The sequence below is a fragment of the Malania oleifera genome, chromosome 7, assembly GCF_029873635.1.
Source record: "Malania oleifera isolate guangnan ecotype guangnan chromosome 7, ASM2987363v1, whole genome shotgun sequence".
NCBI lineage: Eukaryota > Viridiplantae > Streptophyta > Magnoliopsida > Santalales > Ximeniaceae > Malania > Malania oleifera.
Window position 1 is genome coordinate 34,549,843 of NC_080423.1, and position 19,584 is coordinate 34,569,426.

The 19,584-nt window shown below is 35.2% G+C and overlaps 2 protein-coding genes across 4 annotated transcripts in view; both read left to right on the forward strand.

Annotated features, from left to right (window-relative positions):
- LOC131160462 (light-mediated development protein DET1) overlaps window positions 1-19,584 on the forward strand; it is a 104,171-nt gene that overhangs the window by 83,869 nt on the left and 718 nt on the right. For all 3 annotated transcript variants that reach the window (XM_058116166.1, XM_058116167.1, XM_058116168.1), the window contains one exon: window positions 19,225-19,324. In XM_058116166.1, the coding sequence (XP_057972149.1) occupies window positions 19,225-19,324 (100 nt within the window). The remainder of the gene's footprint in view (window positions 1-19,224; window positions 19,325-19,584) is intronic.
- LOC131160463 (uncharacterized) lies at window positions 1,256-3,219 on the forward strand. Its single transcript, XM_058116169.1, has 3 exons — window positions 1,256-2,263; window positions 2,355-2,473; window positions 2,577-3,219. The coding sequence occupies exons 1-3, from the start codon at window positions 1,426-1,428 to the stop codon at window positions 3,078-3,080; spliced, it is 1,461 nt and encodes a 486-aa protein (XP_057972152.1). The 5' UTR covers window positions 1,256-1,425; the 3' UTR covers window positions 3,081-3,219.

The window sequence follows — 19,584 nt, forward strand, 5'->3', positions numbered from 1 at the left end:
TACTGTTTTTTAATTTATAATATTTAGTTTAATTAATGTAAGCTTATAAATTATAACTAATAACATAATATTTATTTTTTTTACAGAAATTTAGGTACTGTCTTTTAATTTATAATATTAAGTTTAATTAATGTAAGCTTACAAATTATAACTAATACATAATATTTATTTTTTTTACAGAAATTTAGCTACTGTTTTTTAATTTATAATATTTAGTTTAATTAATGTAAGTTTATAAATTATAACTAATACATAATATTTATTCTTTTTATTGAAATTTAGCTACTGTTTTTTAATTTGTTTGGAAATGCATTATGTAAGTCTTAAAATTTAAATATATGATGCATTGTTTTTTCAGTTAGGATACGGGATACCAAGTCTAAAATCTTAAATGGATTCTAGTTCTGGATGTGAGGCCTCGTCAAAGAAAGATCCCGCATGGAAGTATGCACATTTGGAGGATCAAAAAAATAGAAATAATTTGACTTGCAATTTTTGTGCTAAAGTCACAAGGGGAGGAATATTTCGGGCAAAACAACACATTGTCGGAGGATTTCGAAATGTGAAAGAATGCTCTAAATGCCCTGCTCATGTACGTGAGGAGATTAAAGAGTATATGTTGAAGAAAGATATGGAAAAGGAGGAAAATGAGTTATTGCCCGACTTTGATGATATAGATCATTACGGTGAAGATGAAGAAGATGAAGTTCAAGAAATTGACATTCGTGGCAAGAGAGTGTTTACTAGTGATGGAAGTAAAAGATCATACCAATCCAACTTGAAGAAACCAAAACAGAAGGGGCCTATAGACTTGTTTTTTACTCCCGATCCAAAGAAAGCGGTTCAAGCTAGGAAAGAATGGAAGATGAAGCAAACATCAATAAATGAAGCGTGCGAAAAAGAACTTACAAAAAAGGCAATGGGAGATTTTGCTAGGTGGATGTATGATGCTGGGATACCATTTAATGTTGTACGTTTGAGCAGCTTTGCAGTGGCACTTGAATCGATTGGACAATATGGTCTTGGAATAAAGCCACTTAGCTATCATGAAGTGAGAGTTCCTTACCTAAAGGAGGAAGTCAGTCGAATGAAAGAGTTGTTGAAGGTCCATAAGGAGGAATGGACAAAATATGGCTGCTCAATTATGTCTGATGGTTGGAGAGATTCAGTTGCTAATAAGGACATAATCAACTTTTTAGTGAACTCTCCAAGGGGATCAGTATTCATCAAGTCTATTGATGCTTCTAATATTCTCAAGAATGCAGATAGAATGTATAGATTACTTGATGAGATGGTCGAAGAAATTGGAGAATCAAATGTGATTCAAGTGGTAACTGACAATGCGTCAAACTATGTTGCAGCAGGTAAGAACTTATTTTTAGAACTACTTTCTATAGTGTATATATTGTTTATTTTAATATTTTAATGGCTTCATTCCTTGATTTTTCAATAGGGAGATTGTTGGAAGCAAAGAGGCCACATTTATATTGGACACCGTGTGCTGCTCATTGCATTGATTTAATTTTGGAGAATATTGGGAAGATGCCTTCAATTCATGCAACTTTGAAAAGGGCAATTTTTTTGAATGGCTATATCTATAATCGTGTTGGCGTTGTCAACTTGATGAGACAGTTCACTGGAGGAAAGGAGTTACTAAGACCTGCAGTTACAAGATTTGCAACTGCCTTCATCACCCTTCGTTCAATCCATCTTCAAAAGAACAACTTGAGGAAGATGTTTACTTCTGAAGATTGGAATACTACTAAATGGGCAAAGGAGGCGGCTGGCAAAAGAGCAGCTACTATTGTTTTGATGCCTACTTTTTGGAGTACCATCGTCTATGCTCTTAAGTTAGCAGGTCCACTTGTTCGTGTACTCCGTTTGGTTGATGGGGAAAAGAAGCCTGCAATGGGATATATTTATGAAGCAATGGATAGGGCTAAGGAAGCCATAGCTAAGGCTTTTGGTGAGAGAGAGGATAAATTCAAGGAGGCATTTGAAATTATTGATATGAGGTGGGGATGCCAACTCCATCAACCGTTGCATGCAGCTGCACACTACTTGAATCCAGAATTTTTCTATTCAAACCCCAACATTTTGCAAGATGAAGAAATTATGACGGGTTTGTACAAATGTATTGGAAGGTTACTGCCAACTATTGAAATGCAAGATAAAGTTTCAAATGAGTTGGAAAAATACAATGCCGCTAGTGGTGTCTTTGGAATTAGTTTGGCAGTGAGGCAAAGGAAGACAAAAGCACCAGGTAAAGTGGCATTTGTACTACCTCTTCATTTTTGAAAATTATTTTTGCTATTTACTTAGTAGGTATTCATTTAAAATTTATTTTATAACAGCGCAATGGTGGATGGCATATGGATCAACAACTCCAAACTTGCAAAAGTTGGCTGTGAAAATTCTTAGCCTCACGTGTAGTGCTACCGGCTGCGAAAGAAATTGGAGCATATTCCAACATGTAAGTCATTAGTATATCATGGATTAATTATTAAAGAACAAGAACTACCAATCTACTGCTTTTTAGAATCATTATTAACCATATTACTTTAAACTTTTTGCAGCTTCATAGCAAAAGGAGAAATAGGCTATCCCAGCAACGCTTGAATGATTTGGTATTTGTGAAATATAATCGAACTTTGAGGCGTCGATACGACAAACGTGACACCATTGATCCAATCCTCCTAAAGGACATTGATGATAGTAATGAGTGGTTGATTGGTAGGATGGATGGTGATTCTGATGAGGATGATGAACTTGTGTTTGAAGATGATAATTTGACTTGGGATTCTGTTGCTAGAGCTGCTGGACTAAATAACCCCCCACATCACACTAGATCAAGAATAAGTACAAATATGCCATCATCGTCTAAAGGAAGAGGAAGGGCTTCATCTAGTAGTGCAACCAGTGCTAGGGGTTGGACCACAATGTTGGAACTTGTAGATGAGGATGAAATCCAAGTGGATAGTGCAGAGGAGACGGAAGAGGAAAAAGATGTTGGAGAAAACAGTTCTAATGATGAAGAGGAAGATGATGATATCTTCACCGACTTAGTTGATGATGAGTGATGCGTGATGATTGAGGAGGATTTTTAGATTTTATATTTTGAAATCTTTTATTGTACTCTTTTCTTTTGATGTTGAACTATGTTGAATTGTTGATGCTTTTGGGTTTCGTCTTGGCAATTTTATTAAATTTCCAATTTTTTTATTGAATGTTTTGACATTTTAAATTCTAATATCACTAGATATTCATATGTTCATATATAAATTACCCCAAATAGATAATTTACACCATTTTAATAATTGTGCGCCTCACCTTCGTGAGGCGCGCGCCTTCGCCTCACGCCTCGCGCCTTGGCTTCAAAGACCCTTTGCGCCTCGGCTCGCCTCGCGCCTCTGACTACTATGCTCCAGTCCTCCAACTTCTAAATCCCTACTGCCCAAATCATTGTCTGCCACCTCACTCTTGGACAAGTTGATCTTTAATCCTAAAATCTTCTTGAATTTTTTTAAGAAAATAATAAGTTTTTTTTTTCCAAATTTTACGACATTTTCCCTGAGAAACAACATCAAATTGGAGATGAGACGCCTCCATCTCCTCCCTACCTATCATAAACCTCTAATCACCCCCAGTCCCTAGGTGTGCAAGAACATCCTACTCAAAACTTCAACTAGGGTAAACAAAAATAGAAGCAATGGATCCCTTTGCCCAAGTCCTGAAGAAACCCTAAACCACTCACTACGCTAACCATTGACAATAACCAACAAATTGGTTGAGCTCAAGCAACCTCTATTCTACTTCCTCCATTTAGTTGCAAAGCCTTTCCTTGTCACCTCTTTTTTATCAAAAAAATAACCTAGTTCACCCTATCATAAGCATCTAAAGTTTGTCTGTCTATAATGAACGCAAACTGATCCATGGTCACTATATCCCCAAAACTTCTCTTAACCTCTCAGATAAGACCTTAGAATCTTGTAATGGTTAGTGACTAGATTGATAGGCCTATAGTCCATCACCCTCATCTGCCCTTCAGGATTAGGGCCAAAAAAAGTGGAATTCACACTATTTCCCATCACGCAATCTAGAAGTGGAGAAGAATTGAAATAGTATTTCTTATTATTATAAAATTAGGTACAATCTGAATGCCTTATAGACTACAAGGATAGTCTAAAAGGAAAGAATAATAAAGGAAAGAATAGAAAAAAAAAAGGAAGGAATGACAATTGCTAACAAATCTGCTAGAATATCTTCTAAGAATATATCCTAGAATATCTCCTAAGATTATTTACATAATTAGAGAAATTTCTCCTATAATCAAGGAGATTAGATTTACATAATTATAGAAATTTCTCCTATAATCAAGGAGAGTTGACTGGATAAATTTTGAAACTTTCCAACACTCTCCCTCAAGCTGGTTTGAAGATGTCTTCCATAGTTAGCTTGCCGATCAAATTTTCAAATTGCTTCTTTGGTAGTCCTTTTGTAAGTATATATGCTACTTGTTCAGTAGTAGAGATATAGGGTAAACAAATCAGTCCACTGTCTAGCTTCTCCTTTATAAAATGCTTTTCAACCTCAACATGTTTTGTTCTATCATGAAGCATTGGATTGTGAGCAATGGCTATGGTAGATTTGTTATTGCAATATAGTCTCATAGGTAGCGGATTAGTGACTTTCAATTCTTCCAATAATTTTTTAATCCACAACACTTCACAACTTCATGAGCAACTGCTCTAAATTCTGCCTCAACACTACCCCTAGCTACCACATTTTGTTTTTTGCTTCATGTAACCAAATTTCCACCAACAAAGGCACAATAACTAGAAGTTGATCTTCGATCGGTTATACTCCCAGCCCAATCTGCATTAGTGTATAACTTAACTTGTAGATGTCTATGGTCTTCAAACAATAGACCTTTTCCTAGAGTTCCTTGTAAATATCTCAGGATTCTATAAACTGTATCAAAGTGGTCAAGCCCTGGTGAGTGCATGAATTGGCTTACCATACCGACAGCAAAGGCTATGTCAAGACGTGTATGTGATAGATAAAGTAGCCTTCCAACCAATCTTTGGTACTAGTCTCTATTGGTTACTTCCTCATGCTTGGTAGGTTGTAGTTTAAGATTAGGCTCTATAGGTGTCTCAGTTGCTTTACACCTTAGTAAACCTTTTCTCCAAGCAAGTCAAGCACATGTTTTCTTTGTGAAACAAAAATACCTTTTCTTGACCTTGCAAATTCCATATCGAGAAAATACTTCAAGTCACCCAAGTCTTTAATCTCAAATTCATTAGCAAGCATCTGTTTTAATTTCTCAAGTTCCTTGCTGTCATTACCTACCAAAATAATATCGTCAAGATAGACAATTAGAATAGCAACCTTCCCTTCACTTGAGTGCTTATAGAACATGGTGTGATCAGCTTGACCTTGGCTGTAACCATGACCCTTTACAACCTTCCCAAAGCGTTGAAACCAAGCTCTCGGAGATTGCTTGAGCCAATATAATGATTTTTTCAATTTACATTCCTTATCTCTACCAAGATTACCTTCAAAACCTGGTGGTAATTCCATAAACACTTCATCCTCTAGATCTCCTTTTAAGAAGGCATTCCTAACATCCAATTGGTGTAAGGGCTAGTTAGAATGTACAACTAAGGAGAGTAACACTTGGATTGAGTTTATCTTTGCCATTGGAGCAAAAGTTTCTTGATAGTCAATTCTATATGTTTGTGTAAACCCTTTTGCAACGAGTCTTGCCTTATATGTCTCCATGTTGCCGTCAACCTTGCATTTAACTGTAAACACCCACTTGCAACCTACAGTTTTCTTTTCCTTTGACAAATCTACAATTTCCCAAGTACTGATGTTGTTCCATAGTGCATTCATCTCTTCAAGAACTGCTAACTTCTAATCCGAATGATCCATAGCTTCCTGAATGGTCCTTGGAACAAATGGGTGAGAAATATTGGATGTAAAGGCCTTATGATTATGAGAGAGTCTATGATATGATAAATGTTTGGCAATGGTGTGTGTGGTACAAGTTCTAACTCCTTTCCTAATGGCTATAGGTATATCAAGGTCAGTTATTGATCATCTGGAAGTGTAGTAGAAGGATTACCTGGGATTTCCAAATGACTAGTTTTTGAAGGTGATGATTGATTCTGCTCTGAAATTGTGGGATGATCCTTAGTATTAGAACGATACTTGCCTTTAGTACAAACACAAAGCTCAGAAGAGGGATTATTTTGTAGCAATTCTCCCCCTATTTGTGATTCCCTTATGCTTTGTACAGGCATATTCGGATTTCCATTTTTTTCACTATTTAAAATTTTAGTTCCTTGAATGTTTTGTATAGGGATGCCAATGTCAAGGAAAACATTAGACATTGGTATAGAAGTTTGCCAAAACTGACCTTCACTACTCTCTTTCTCCCCTTGAAGATAAGTTTGGTTAAAGTAAGACTGATTTTCAACAAAAAACGACATCCATATTGATGTGAATTTTTTTAGTTTTTGGATTCAAACATTTATACCCTCTCTTATTGGGAGCATATCTAAGAAACACACATTTTTCAGCCCTAGGATCAAGTTTAGATCTAAGGTGAGCTGGAATATGACCAAAAACAATGCATCCAAATACTTTTAGACGCAGATAAAAAATTATCCTAATATCAGGAAAGGATTTTTTTAGGCATGCCAAAAAAGTGATATACTGGCAACACATGGGTAGACATTCTATTAATAAGGTAACAAGCAGTTAGAATTGCATCCCCCCACAAATATTTTGGAATATGCATTGAAAACATTATAGCCCGTGCAACCTCAAGTAAATGACGATTTTTTCTTTCAACGATGCCCATTTTGTTGTGGGGTGTCACAACAAGGGGATTGATGTTGAATCCCTCTTTCTTTAAAAAATTTCCTAAAAATTGGTTGAAATATTCTGTACCATTATCGTACAAAGTATGCTTATTTTTGTGTGAAATTGGTTTTCCATGATACTATAAAAATTCTTGAATAATATTTCAACTTCAGATTTTCCATTCATCAAATATACCCAACAAATCTGAGTATGATTATCTATAAAAGTCACAAACTATTTTTTGCCGAATAAGTTATTAACCTTGGAGGGACCCCAAACATCACTATGAATCAAATAAAAAGGTTTCGATGCACGGTAGCCTTTTAAAACATAAGGAACTCGATGATTTTTTGATAAATGACACACATCACAATGAAGAGAAGTATAATTCAAAATTTTAAACAGATTAGGCAACAAATATTTTAAATAAGAAAAACTAGGATGCCCTAATCTAAGATGCCAAAGCATTATTTGATCAAGCACAAGGATTGAACTAGTACTACCACTCAAGCCTTGAGCTTGTTTATTGCTGAATAGGGTAGCATCAAAATAATAAAGGCCATCGATCATCCTAGTACTACCAATCATTGCCTCCGAGTTTTGGTCTTAAAATTCACAGTGAGAATCAAAGAATATGATACGACAGTTAGAATCATGGGATAATCTACTAACAAATAGAAGATTGCAAGAAAGTTTTCCTGAAGGACAGGTTTTAAATTTTGTTTTCCTGGAAATTCTAATTGAACCTTCTCCTGCGATGGATGAAAGACTCCCATCTGCAATCCTAACTTTTTTATTACCCAAACAAGGATAATAAGATTGAAACAATTGAGATATACTAGTCATATGGTCATATGCACCTTAATCAATAATCCATGGTGCAAAGGCTAAAGAGCTGGAATAGGCACTCGACATATTACCTGTTTGGGCCAAGGAACCAATACAAGTACTGGATATCAGATTGGATTTCAGAAGTTGAAGAAGCTGATATATCTGCTCTGAACTTAGAACATTGGTCTGGGCTTCATTTGCTCTAGGAATCACTTGGTTGTTTCCAGGTCCAGGTTTGCTGCTCTTCCAATTTTCTGGTTTTCCATGTAGTTTTCAGCAGGTTTCTTGGGTATGGCGTGGCTTATTACAATAGTCACACCATACTCAAGATTTTTGATTGGGATATGACCGCTGTACAGAGGCATTAGCAGCAGCCAAAACAGTAGGATTAGCAGCAACCAAAGCTGAGTTCTCAACTGTTCCAGCAGCCCCTTTTTTCTTTAGCATAACATTCCGGCAACAATCTTCATGTCTCACTTCAGAAAATACCTCTCCGATTGGAGGCAGAGGCTGTCTGCCAAGAATCCTCCCCCCGATCTCATCAAACTCATCATTTGCATTTTCCACCATCTTCTTGTTGTAGTTGCAATCATCAGGGCTCTTCCATTCATAATCATTGAATATATCCAAGTCCTGCCACAGTCCCTTAAGGACATTGAAATACTTAGTCACACTATCTTCCCCTTGTTGGGTCTTCCAAGTCCATTCGTTACTGATTTAGAGAAATAATGTAAGGGTTATGAACAACAAAAAGCAAGCACAAACATCACTACCACCATGCAAGCACCTCCTCTACCCATCACTATTTCAACATCCAATTATGAAGATCTATCCCAATGTGACTTGGATTTGCCCATTGCTCACAGGAAAGGTACTCACTTGGATGCGTGCTCAACAATCCTTAGTTGCTTATCCTATTACTCATTGTGTTTCAGTTCTTCACCTTCTAGTCCTATGCATTTTTTTGCCTTGTCTATTTCCTCGGTTTCTATCCCTTCCTTTCATGTTGAAGCACTTGCTAACCCTAGGTAGAAGCATGCAATGGATGTAGAAATGGATGCCTTCCCCACTCAAGGGACATGGAACTTGGTGGACTTCCTCCAAGTAAAGAGTTGGTTGGGTTTCGTTTGGTCTACACCATCAAATATCTTCCTAACGCCTATATTGAATGGCTTCAATCTTGGCTAGTTGCCAAGGGGTACACCCAAATATATGGTATTGATTATTTTGAGTCCTCTCTGGTTCCTCAATGAAATTTTGTTCGTGTATTGATTTCATTGGTAGTTAAATTTGTTTGGTTCTTATATCAATTGGATGTGATATACAATCATCTTAATAAAGCCTTCCAATCGTGGTTAACATCCTCAAAACAAGTACCCTTAAAACAATGCGCTCTAAAAGCCCAAAGAGATGCCAAAATACCATATCCTGTCCCAAAGCAAAGGCAGCTTCTTTTCGGAGAAGATACACACATCCTGTTCCAATCAAGTCCCCCACAAAACAGCAAATAAAACAGACCTCCACAAACCAGCGGCATCCTTACTCTTCCCAAATCCTATAAAAGAAATATTCAAATAGCTCCATTGACTTCAGACACACCTAAACCTCATCAAATAAGCCAAATAATTTAGTCCACATGCCTCAAGTAAAGGAACAATGCAAAAAGTAAATGGGAACAGTCTCCGAACTGTTACAAAATGGAAAACACATGTCAGGGGACAAAGCCTTTGAAAGCTTCCTACTTTGTGGACAGTGGATGTTCACTCCATTAAGGACTACAATAACATTAGAAGGGACTTTGGCCCCCCAAATGCAGCGATGAAGGGGAAAGACACATTAGACCTGATAAGGTGATAAAAAAGGACTTACAACAGTATTCACGCCAAGAATCAAAAACCCATACCTTGACATCCCTCCTATTAGATTATATGGAAACCCTTCACCACAATAAGCAAAGAAGAAAACTCCTCCTCTCCCTATCATACAAATCCCATTTAAAACAAAAATCTAAAGAAAAAAAAACAAGTCACTATCCTGAATTAGAGGAAGAAATGATGACATTATGGAGGAAAGAGAGGTGGTAAATTTGAGAAGAAGTGGTTCATAAAGCTGAATTCCCCACCCAAACATCCTCCCAAAAGAAAATACAAGCACCATTACCCAATTCAAAATTTGGCAAAGGAATAACTAAGGAGTAGACTTGCATGCTAAATGAATGACAAAGGACTCCCAAATGAACATCCAAGACCCATGTTAGGGAGCTCACTTTTAGGGGAAACCACCAAAACCATTTGCTTAAAAAAGCAGTGTTTTTAGACACCAAATTGCCAAGATCCAATACCCCATTCTCCTTTGACCTGCACACAACATCTCATTGAACCAAATGATCCCCCTTCTCTCCTACCCCCGACTAAAGAAAATCCCTCATAATTCTCTCAATCTTTTCAGCACCCATCCAGTAATAAACAACAAATAATAGAGTAGTAGAAAGACAAACGTGAATGAGGGTGATATACCACCTAAAGAGAATAAAACACCTTTTCATCCATCCCAACCCTTCGCCATTGTAGTAACCATGGTCTTTAATTTCCACAAAACTGTCGAAATTTCCAATTTCCATCACCCTAAATCGAAATGGCAGTCAATTTACATCTTACATAATTTCTATTGAAATTTTTACGAATCATCCAAAATTTATCAAAATCTTGAAATCTTAGCAAAACTTGTCGAAATTTTAACTATAGAATGAAATTTCCTCGAAATTCAAATGAGAAATTTAGGAGTGAAGTGAAATTTCTCTCTTAATTTAATTTATTTTTTTTATCAAAACAAAAGATTGTTGTAAGGGATTCTTAAATTATTTTGAAAAAATAAACTTACAACAACATTTTATTTATCCATTCCTGTCTAAATTATTATTATTTGTATAATAAATAATGGTTAAATGATTTATGACTTTCATTTGTATTAATTGAATATGTTTAATGCACATTATCTTACAAATATGTTTGATACACATTATATTATAACTTTTCCACCATATACACAACATAGATGTATTTAATTTGTAATATATTAATTCTAAAACTTACATTATTATGTCTATTAACCATTTCTAAAGTTTCATAAAAGAATTCCATGCTTTACTACTGATTTTTGTTATTTTTTCAAATCAAAAATTGAAATTGACATTGAAATCAAAATTTCCGTTGAAATTTTTCGTACTTTTGGAGGTTTGAAATTTGATTCGAAATTGAAATTTAAGACCTTGGATGTAAAGAATGCCTTCTTGTACGAAGATTTGTAGGAAGAGGTATACATGGAGCAACCTCCTGGGTATGTTACTCACGGGGAGGATGGTAAAGTATATTGGTTGCATAAGGCCATTTATGGTTTTAAACAGTTACCTTGAGCCTACTTTGACAAATTAGTATAGTTTCTGCATTTGGCTTTATCCAGTGCTACTTTGATCATTCGATTTTTGTCCATAAAATGAAAAAAATTGTGGTACTTCTAGTAGTTTTTGTTGATGATATCATCATCACCTTGCAGCGACCATAATGGGATTGCAGATTTGGGTATTTCGTTACTTTCTTGGTATTGTGATTGTATGGTGTAGGAAAGGGTTGAATCTATCTCAATGAAAATATGCATTGGGCTTGCTGAGACTGGTTTGTTGAGAGCTAAACTAGTTGATACTCCTATGGATCTCAATGTGAAGTTGTCTAGGGATGTTGGGCCAAACTTTGAAGACAAACATTGATATAGGTAGTTGTTTGGCAAGTTGATCTAGACCTGACATGTTTGAAATGGGGGCAGTGAGTTAGTTTATGGAAAATCTTGAACAACCACAATGGGATGTTGTTTGTAGGATTTTACAATATCTTAAAGGCTATCCCAGCAAATATTTGATTTATAATTGTAATAGAAATTGTGAGATTGTGGGATACTTCGATGCAGATTGGGCTGAATCTGTTGATGATCGAAGGTCTGCTACTGGATATTTTACATTTGTGGGAGGCAATCTTATTGCTTGGCATAGCAAGAAACAAACTACTATAGCAAGATCTAGTGCTGAAGCAGGGTATCAAGCTCTGGCTCATACTGTAAGTGAGCTTATGTGGCTGAAGTCTCTTATGTCAAAGATGGGATTCTTGGTAACAAAGCTAGAAGATATATTTTGTGATAATCAAGCTACCATTTATATTACTAGAAATCTAGTATTTGATGAGACGACAAAGCACATAGAAGTTGATTGTCATTTTGTGAGGGATACTGTGTTGAAGAAGGTCATGAGGAGTACCTTTATGAAATCTATCAATCAGTTACGTGATATTTTTATAATACCTTTATTTAAGCCGCCTTGTCTAATGTTTGTTACAAGTTGGTGTTAGGTTGTATTCATACACCTCTAGTTTGAGGGGGGAATGTTAGAAGAAATTATGTTATTTTAACAATTAGATTGTGTTAATGGGGGTATTTTTTTCTTTAAGACTATTATTATTATTATTAATATATTAGAGGGCAGAAATGTAGCTTTATGTAGACTCCAGGAGACTGCCGCTCAGTTCTTTCCTCTCTTTTTCTCTTCTTCTCCTCTTCTCCTCTCCGTCTCCTCTTCTCTTATCTCCTTCTCTTCTTCTCTCCTCCATCTCCAACTTAACAAAATTGGGCTTTTGGGGAGGTTTTATTTTATTTTATTTTTTTGAAGACCAACCAGGTAAGTTGTTCTATTTTCTTTCCATGTCTTTCTTTATTTTGGTGATTTCTGAGTGGTTTGGATGGATTTTCATGAGTATTATCCCATGGTTAGTGCTAGACTTTGTTGATTCTTTACGTGCGATTGAATGATACACAGTTCTGGGAGTAAGTTTGGGTTTGCATTGTTTCCATCTCCCTGTTCTTGGTTAGATAATAAGTGAAGGAGCCCATAGCTGGATAAAAAAAAAATTTATGCAAACAAGAAAGCTTGTACAGAAAAGCAGGGTTTTTAACGTCTAGGAGGTGAGGTGGAATCGCCGGTGTTCATATGCAGGAGGACAGAATGGTCATGCCAACGTTAGACATTGAAAAAGCCATACAGTGATTCCTGGTCTTGCAACCATGGAAGGGCAAATCAGGGTGGAGAGATGGTTGCAGCAATTGTTTCCTGTGAAAAAACTTGGTTGGCTGGAGTCACTGAAGCTATAATGAATGAACAGCAGTAGAGGCATCCTCAACAGAGGTGTGGTTTTGCCGCTGAAACTCGTTAGGGTTTTGGCATGATCCCCAGAGAAGACGACTGGAATGAGTGACTGTTTGTGTGTTTTCTTTTTTCCTCTCACGTGTCGTGCACTTGTTCTTTTAAGTGAACTTGCATTGGTCGGCCAGTCCACTTGTACTGATCGACTGATTTTTTCTTTTTAGTTTTATTTTTATTTTATATTTAATTCTGTTTTAAACATTAAAAATCAATAAAAATAGTTCTTTTTGCAGTAAATTCTCAAAAAATAGGATATATATATATATATAGAATAATTCCCATAGTTTTTTTTTTTCCTCTATACTTTTTATTTTTCATTTTTATCCTTTATTTGATTCTTTAAATAAAAATACATTTTTCTTAGTTTTCATTTAAATGAAAGAAAGGCCTTTATGTTTCCTTTTTTTTTTTTTTAATATATTTTTAGTCTCACTTTATTTTCATATTTTTATTTATTTATAGAATTGTCGCTTGTTGTTATTTTTATTAATTTATGAAAAAAATTGTTAAAAAGGTAAATAAAATCTCAAAAATTCCCTGGTTATTTTCCAGCCTTTTTAAAAAAAATTAGGAGTTTTCTATCATAGATTTGATTTTCTAAAGTGTTCAAAAAAAAAAAAAAAAAAAAGAGGATAGAAATTCAAATATGGGCTTCCGTTTCTGTACATAAAGCCATGTTTGGTTTCTTTGAGTGAGTTGAATGATTTAGGGTCTCTCATTAGTCTCATTTCATTTTTTTTTCATACAATGGTATGTGATATATGACTTGGGTTTGTTGATGTATATGTGTCTTGATGTGGTTCATTTCATGCATGTCTGTTATATTGCTTCATGTGTCATACTATATGCTTGAACTTTGATATCTTGTTGATGAATAGTATGCTTGAGTGATTCTTTGATATGGCTTTGAGGTTATCTTGATAAATGTGAATGACTTGAATTGAATAAAAAAAATAAGTTTAATTAATTTATCCAAAGGTGGATCCCAGAAAGTGGCATGATGACATTCTTCTTGGGATTCTTGAGGTGAGAGAAGCCTTGTGATTATGACGGGATGCCCGATGGTCATAGGGTGGAACAATATTTAAAGGAAAGGTAACATAATTAAAGAAATGAAGAGTGAAAATCTTTGCTTAATTAATGTTTGAACATCCGAAGTTATCATAATACCTTCAAAAGGACCGGTGTGTAGAGGGTGCTAGTACCTTCTTCTCACACAATGTACTTTGGAACCTAGCTTTGATATTGCAGACAATGGCTATTAGTTCTTTGGACCTAGGCTAGCTTAGAGATCAATCGATCATTGGTAATTAGGTGAAATTAACCACACCTAAGTAAACAAAAGGTTAGCAGTAGCTCAATAGAACCCTTAACATGATTAAACCTGACTCCAAATCATTTTTAGGGTCACCATCCCCATCAAGACATCCGATCCTGGTCTGCATTTGTTGAAAGGTAGCAGAGGGTATTGTGAATTGGTAGATGGGGGAATATCTAGGATATTTGGCCATGTGGAGGGAAGTATTAGGCTACTCTTTCTTCATAGGGGACAACAAGGGATGTTTTGATGGGGTAACTAGCGTTGATTTATTTTAGAGGTTTCTTCTATTTATCTGCGTTGCTGGAAGTTAGGGGGAGAGCATGGTGTTGGTTTACCCCATTCTGTGGTCTTACTAGACACATTTTTTATCTTAGTTTTGGCAGGAATTGTTTGCCATGTATGGGTTTTGTTATCCTAGGCATGGTCTTAAATTTCCATGAAATTTTTGAAATTTCCGATTTCCATCACCCTCGAAATCGAAATGGCAGTCAATTTCTGTCTTGCATAATTTCCGTCGGAATATCAACGAATCATTCGAAATTTATCAAAATCTTGAAATTTGTCAAAATTTTAACTATACAATGAAATTTCGTCAGAATTCAGATTAGAAATTTAGGAGTGAAGTGAAATTTCTATCTTAATTTATTTTATTTATTTTATTGAAGCAAAAGATTATTTCAAGTACTTTTGAAATTATATGAAAAAATAAACTTACAATAATATTTTATTTAACCATTCGTATCTAAATTATCATTATTTGTATAATAAATGATATTTAAATAATTTATGAATTCCATTTGTATTAGCTGAAAATGTTTACTGTATATTAACTTACACATATGTTTGATACACATACTATTTTACAACTTTTCCACCTCATACAAAACATAGATGTATTAATTTGTAATATATTAGTCCTAAAACTTATATTATTATGTTTGTTAACCATTTCTAAGGTTTCACAAAGAATTCCATGCTTTACTACTAATTTCCATTAATTTTTTCCAATCAAAATCGAAATCGAAATTGAAATCAAAATTGAAATTTCCGTACTTTTTGAGTTACGAAATTTGAGTCGAAATCGAAATTTAAGACCTTGATCCTAGGTGGGTGGTTGAGGGGAACTTTAATGTCATAAGGCATTTGTTTGAGAAAAAATGGTGTGAGATTTTCTTCAAGTATGTGAAAAGTTTTTGAAATTAGGAATAGCTTCCCAAGAGGGGGGGTGAATTGGCTTTTAAAAATTTCCTCTAATTCCTTTTAGAATTCTTAAACTTATTTTATTTCTTTTAATTAATTCGTGACTTATTTGTTTAATTTGTTAAGCACTCAAGAACTTAGTTTCTTTATTTAATCTTTAACCATACAAACATCCAATCATTCAACCAAACCAATCAACTATAATTAGAAAGTAAACAAACAAGCCAATACATAGCACTTATGTAAAATAAAAACTCAAGATGGTTGTTTGTTTATATTAGCCAAATTTGAATAAAGCCCTATAGTGAATGAGAATTTATGCTTGCTGATGTAAAACCCTGTATAGATGAATCCAATCACTCTTTCCAAATATTTAGAACTCAAATAAACTCTTGGTAAATTTATCTTTGGGATGTTAACCAAGTAACATACTCCCATATGATTTCCGCAAGATATGGTGTAACCAATGTACTCCCTTTCGGTTTCCGCAACCCAAATCAAAATTAAACCTTAAGTTTGTTTGATTTCCAAATATACGTAATTTATATGATTTTCAAATTTGAACCATTCACGCAATTTAAATATGCACTGAAAACAAAGAATAGGGAAAGAGAGAGTGAGACGGAGATTTTTACGAGGTTCAGCTTATACCCAGCCTACATCCTCGCCTTTGGCAAACCACCAAAGGATTCACTAAACCTGTTCTGTTGACGGGTGGAACAAAACCTTTACAAGCGATACCCCACGCTCAAACACTCCTTCACTAGGCTAGAGCCCGCCTCTCCAAACGATGTCCCCTCGTTCGGTCACTCCTTTAGACTAGAGCCCGCCTCTCTAAGCAATATCCCCTTGCTTAGACAATGATCCAAACAATCCTAGGAACGTCATAGAACTACAAGAAAACAAGATATAATCTGCGTACAAGTATACTCTCTCAAAGAGTAAGTTAGTACAATTTCAGCACTATATACTTCAATGTAAAATATCAATATGAAATAGAATGAAGTTCAAGTGTAGAATTCACAAATATCCTTCTTAGATGAGGATTAACAGTAGAAATTCAGCGGAGGAAGGATTAGCACTTAAGAATATCTCAGCAAAAGAATTTTTCAATGAGTAAGAGAACTTTGGAAGAATAAGAGTGCTTTCAGCTTGTCAAAACAGATTTTTTAATTCTTGGATGAGTTTTGATTTGCAAAACCATGTATTTATAGGCTTTCAAACTTGTTTCCATGTTGCAAAAGTTTCCTTAGAGAGTTTCCCAAGTTTTTAGAAAGTTTGGAGCTCAAACGGCTATATTTTTAAAAAAAATTTCTGTTGAACAGTGTTCAGATGTCTGAGGATTCGAGTTCAGATGTCTGAAGTTCCTGAAACCCCTTTAAAAATAAACTGGACACAAGGTCAGATGTCTGAAGTGAGGGTTTAGACGTCTGAGGTGTAGGGTTCAGATGTCTGAAGTGCCGGGTTTAGACGTCTGAACAGCTACTGCCTCTTTCAATTCTGTCTAGAAAATCTTCAGACGTCTGAGGTGTCGAGTTCAGACGTCTGAAGTGGTTCTGTGTGCTGTTCAGACAGCTGAAGTCCCTCACGTGAACAGTGTTCAGATGTCTGACAGCAGTGACCCCGCTTCAGTGTTTTAGCCATAACTTTTTCTTTATAACTCCAAATTAGGTGTTCTTGGTGTCAAAAGAAAGGTAAGAGAAAATCCTACAACTTTCATGTTGACCACTTTTTAAAATAATGAGTTTTTGATAGAGAAAAAATCACCTCAATGCGGATGTATAAAAACTGACAGCATTTGGAAAAACTCTTTTTGGTGCTTTTCATTCCAAAAATGATTCTAACCTTTTTAAAATAATTTTTGACCTTATAAAAATATTTTCTAGGTATTTTAAAAAGTATCTAGGTCTAAGAAGTTAACCTAAGAGTTTCAAAATATTTCAAACGATATTTTAAACATTAAAGCACTTACATGAAACTTCTAAGATATTAACATTCTAAGTTCTTGAGTCTTCATGCTTTGTCCTTGGATTGAGTCAATCTTTTCTTCAAGCTTCCATATTCTTTGAGTTTTCTCACTTTGCCTTTTTTTGGTTCTTTTGACTTTAATATTCTTTGGCTTTTAACAACTCATTCATGTCCTCATATTTTTCAAGGTTTAATATATCATCTTTAAATCCATGCTTTGACTCATTTAAGCTTCATTTGATCCTTGTGAGCACCTTCACCTTGCTTTCTCATATGTGAGCCTTGAAATAACATTACTCACATAAATATGTTAAATTCCACTTGTTTGTTAGCATCAAAACAAGATAACAAGATTTTAAGCCTTGTAAGGCCAACAGTTTTGATTGATTTATTAGGGAATGTGAGCTATATAATACTCCATTGCAATAGGTTTTGTTCACTTGGGTTTTCTTTTTTGTGAAGGGAGGGGGGGATGGAGGGCGATTTGGCATGGAGGAGGATGGTTGCTAGTCGAATGAGTTTTAGGGAGTTCTAGCTAGACAGTTTCTGTTTTCCTGTTTAATTGGACTTTAAAGGTTAAGCAGCACCCTATTTTCTGTTTTCCTGTTTAATTGGATTCTAAAGGTTAAGCGGCACCCTATTCCGTTTCAGTTTGAGAACATGTGGATGAATCATCATTCTTTTCGATGGGAGAGTTGGGGTTTGAGGATTTAGGTTCATGAAGCATCCTTTATGGGGGAGGGTGGGTGTTAAGAGGTGTTAAAAAAGTGTATTTTGAGAGAGTTGAGTGTGTCGATGGAAAAGAGGAAGATGATGGGCTTACATGAAAGGAGGGAGCTAAGTGAGTTTTTATAAAATGAGTTAAAAGTAGTTTTTTTTTTTTATGGAGATTAGGAGTTGGAGGCTAAAAGCAAGTTTTAGTGGATGAGGGTGACTGTAACTAATTATTTCATGCGGTGACTATTGGCCAAATGAGATGTAATTATATTAAAGGAGTTGAGGGCTGAAGAAGTTGTGAGAGATGTTTGGATTCAGGAGTAACAGATATTTTTATAAATATTTATATTTGAGCAAGATTTTGATAGGCTGATGATTGAAGGGGTGGATTGGATTCTTATTTCTTATTCATGAATATTCTGGTTTTAGAGACCTTCTTAGGTGGAGGAGGTCAGGCCAGTGGTATTTGTTTAGATAGGGACAAGGCTCTGGGTCCTGATGGGTTTAACATGGCTTTCTTTCAGGAGTGTAGGGCTGTGGTAAGGGTGGATTTAATGAGGGTCTTTCATGAATTGAAAGTTGGGGGAAAATGTTCAATTAATTACATTTGAAAGGAATTTAAAAGGCGGTTCTGATATATTTTTTATTTTGTCCTGCTTTATATTCTATTTCCTTTTTTTTCATTATTAATGCATCTCTTCTGTTATGGAAAATAAATAAATAAATAAATAAAAACTTGTAGAAGGTAACAAGGCGGGGCTATGATGGATGAGCAGAATTACTTAAAGATCTGGAGGCTTTCTTTGGGTGTGGAACACCATTGTTTTTATCTTATTCTGTTTGAACTTCCAGCCTGAATTTATATCCTTGTCTATAATATATGGTTCTTGAGATTTGTTTGCATTTTGTATATTCTAGTAAAATCTAAGATTTTTTATGTTGGGTTTCTAGTATATGCTAGTATGCAAATCAGCCACTTAGGCTTGGATTCTCCAGTGTATGGATCAATGAGTTTTTTCCCACTGGTAACCATTTTAACGAATGCCGTAACTTTTTCTTTCTGACATTGCAGCTGATTTCTGCAACTGATCGGCCTAGACAGTCCACAGACCATCCAATCAAATTCATTTTGAGAAGGAAACCATATTCTCTCAAATTTAAGATTAAACCAGGTATGACAAAAATACATTGCACTAGTTTGTATCAAAAGGGTGGTGACAATTCCATTCCTTTCAGTTTTTATAAATTCGAAAGTGAAAGCATCACCAGGGGTTTTATGTGGAAGAATTCAACAAACTCAATTCAGGGGCATTAAGGATCATTTTTGTAATCCCCTAATAATTTCACTGTCCACTTAAAGAGTGTGAGCTTCTCCTTAAATTCAAGAGTGGATCCTAGTCTATTGCCTCAACAATTGTGTCCCATGCTAAGT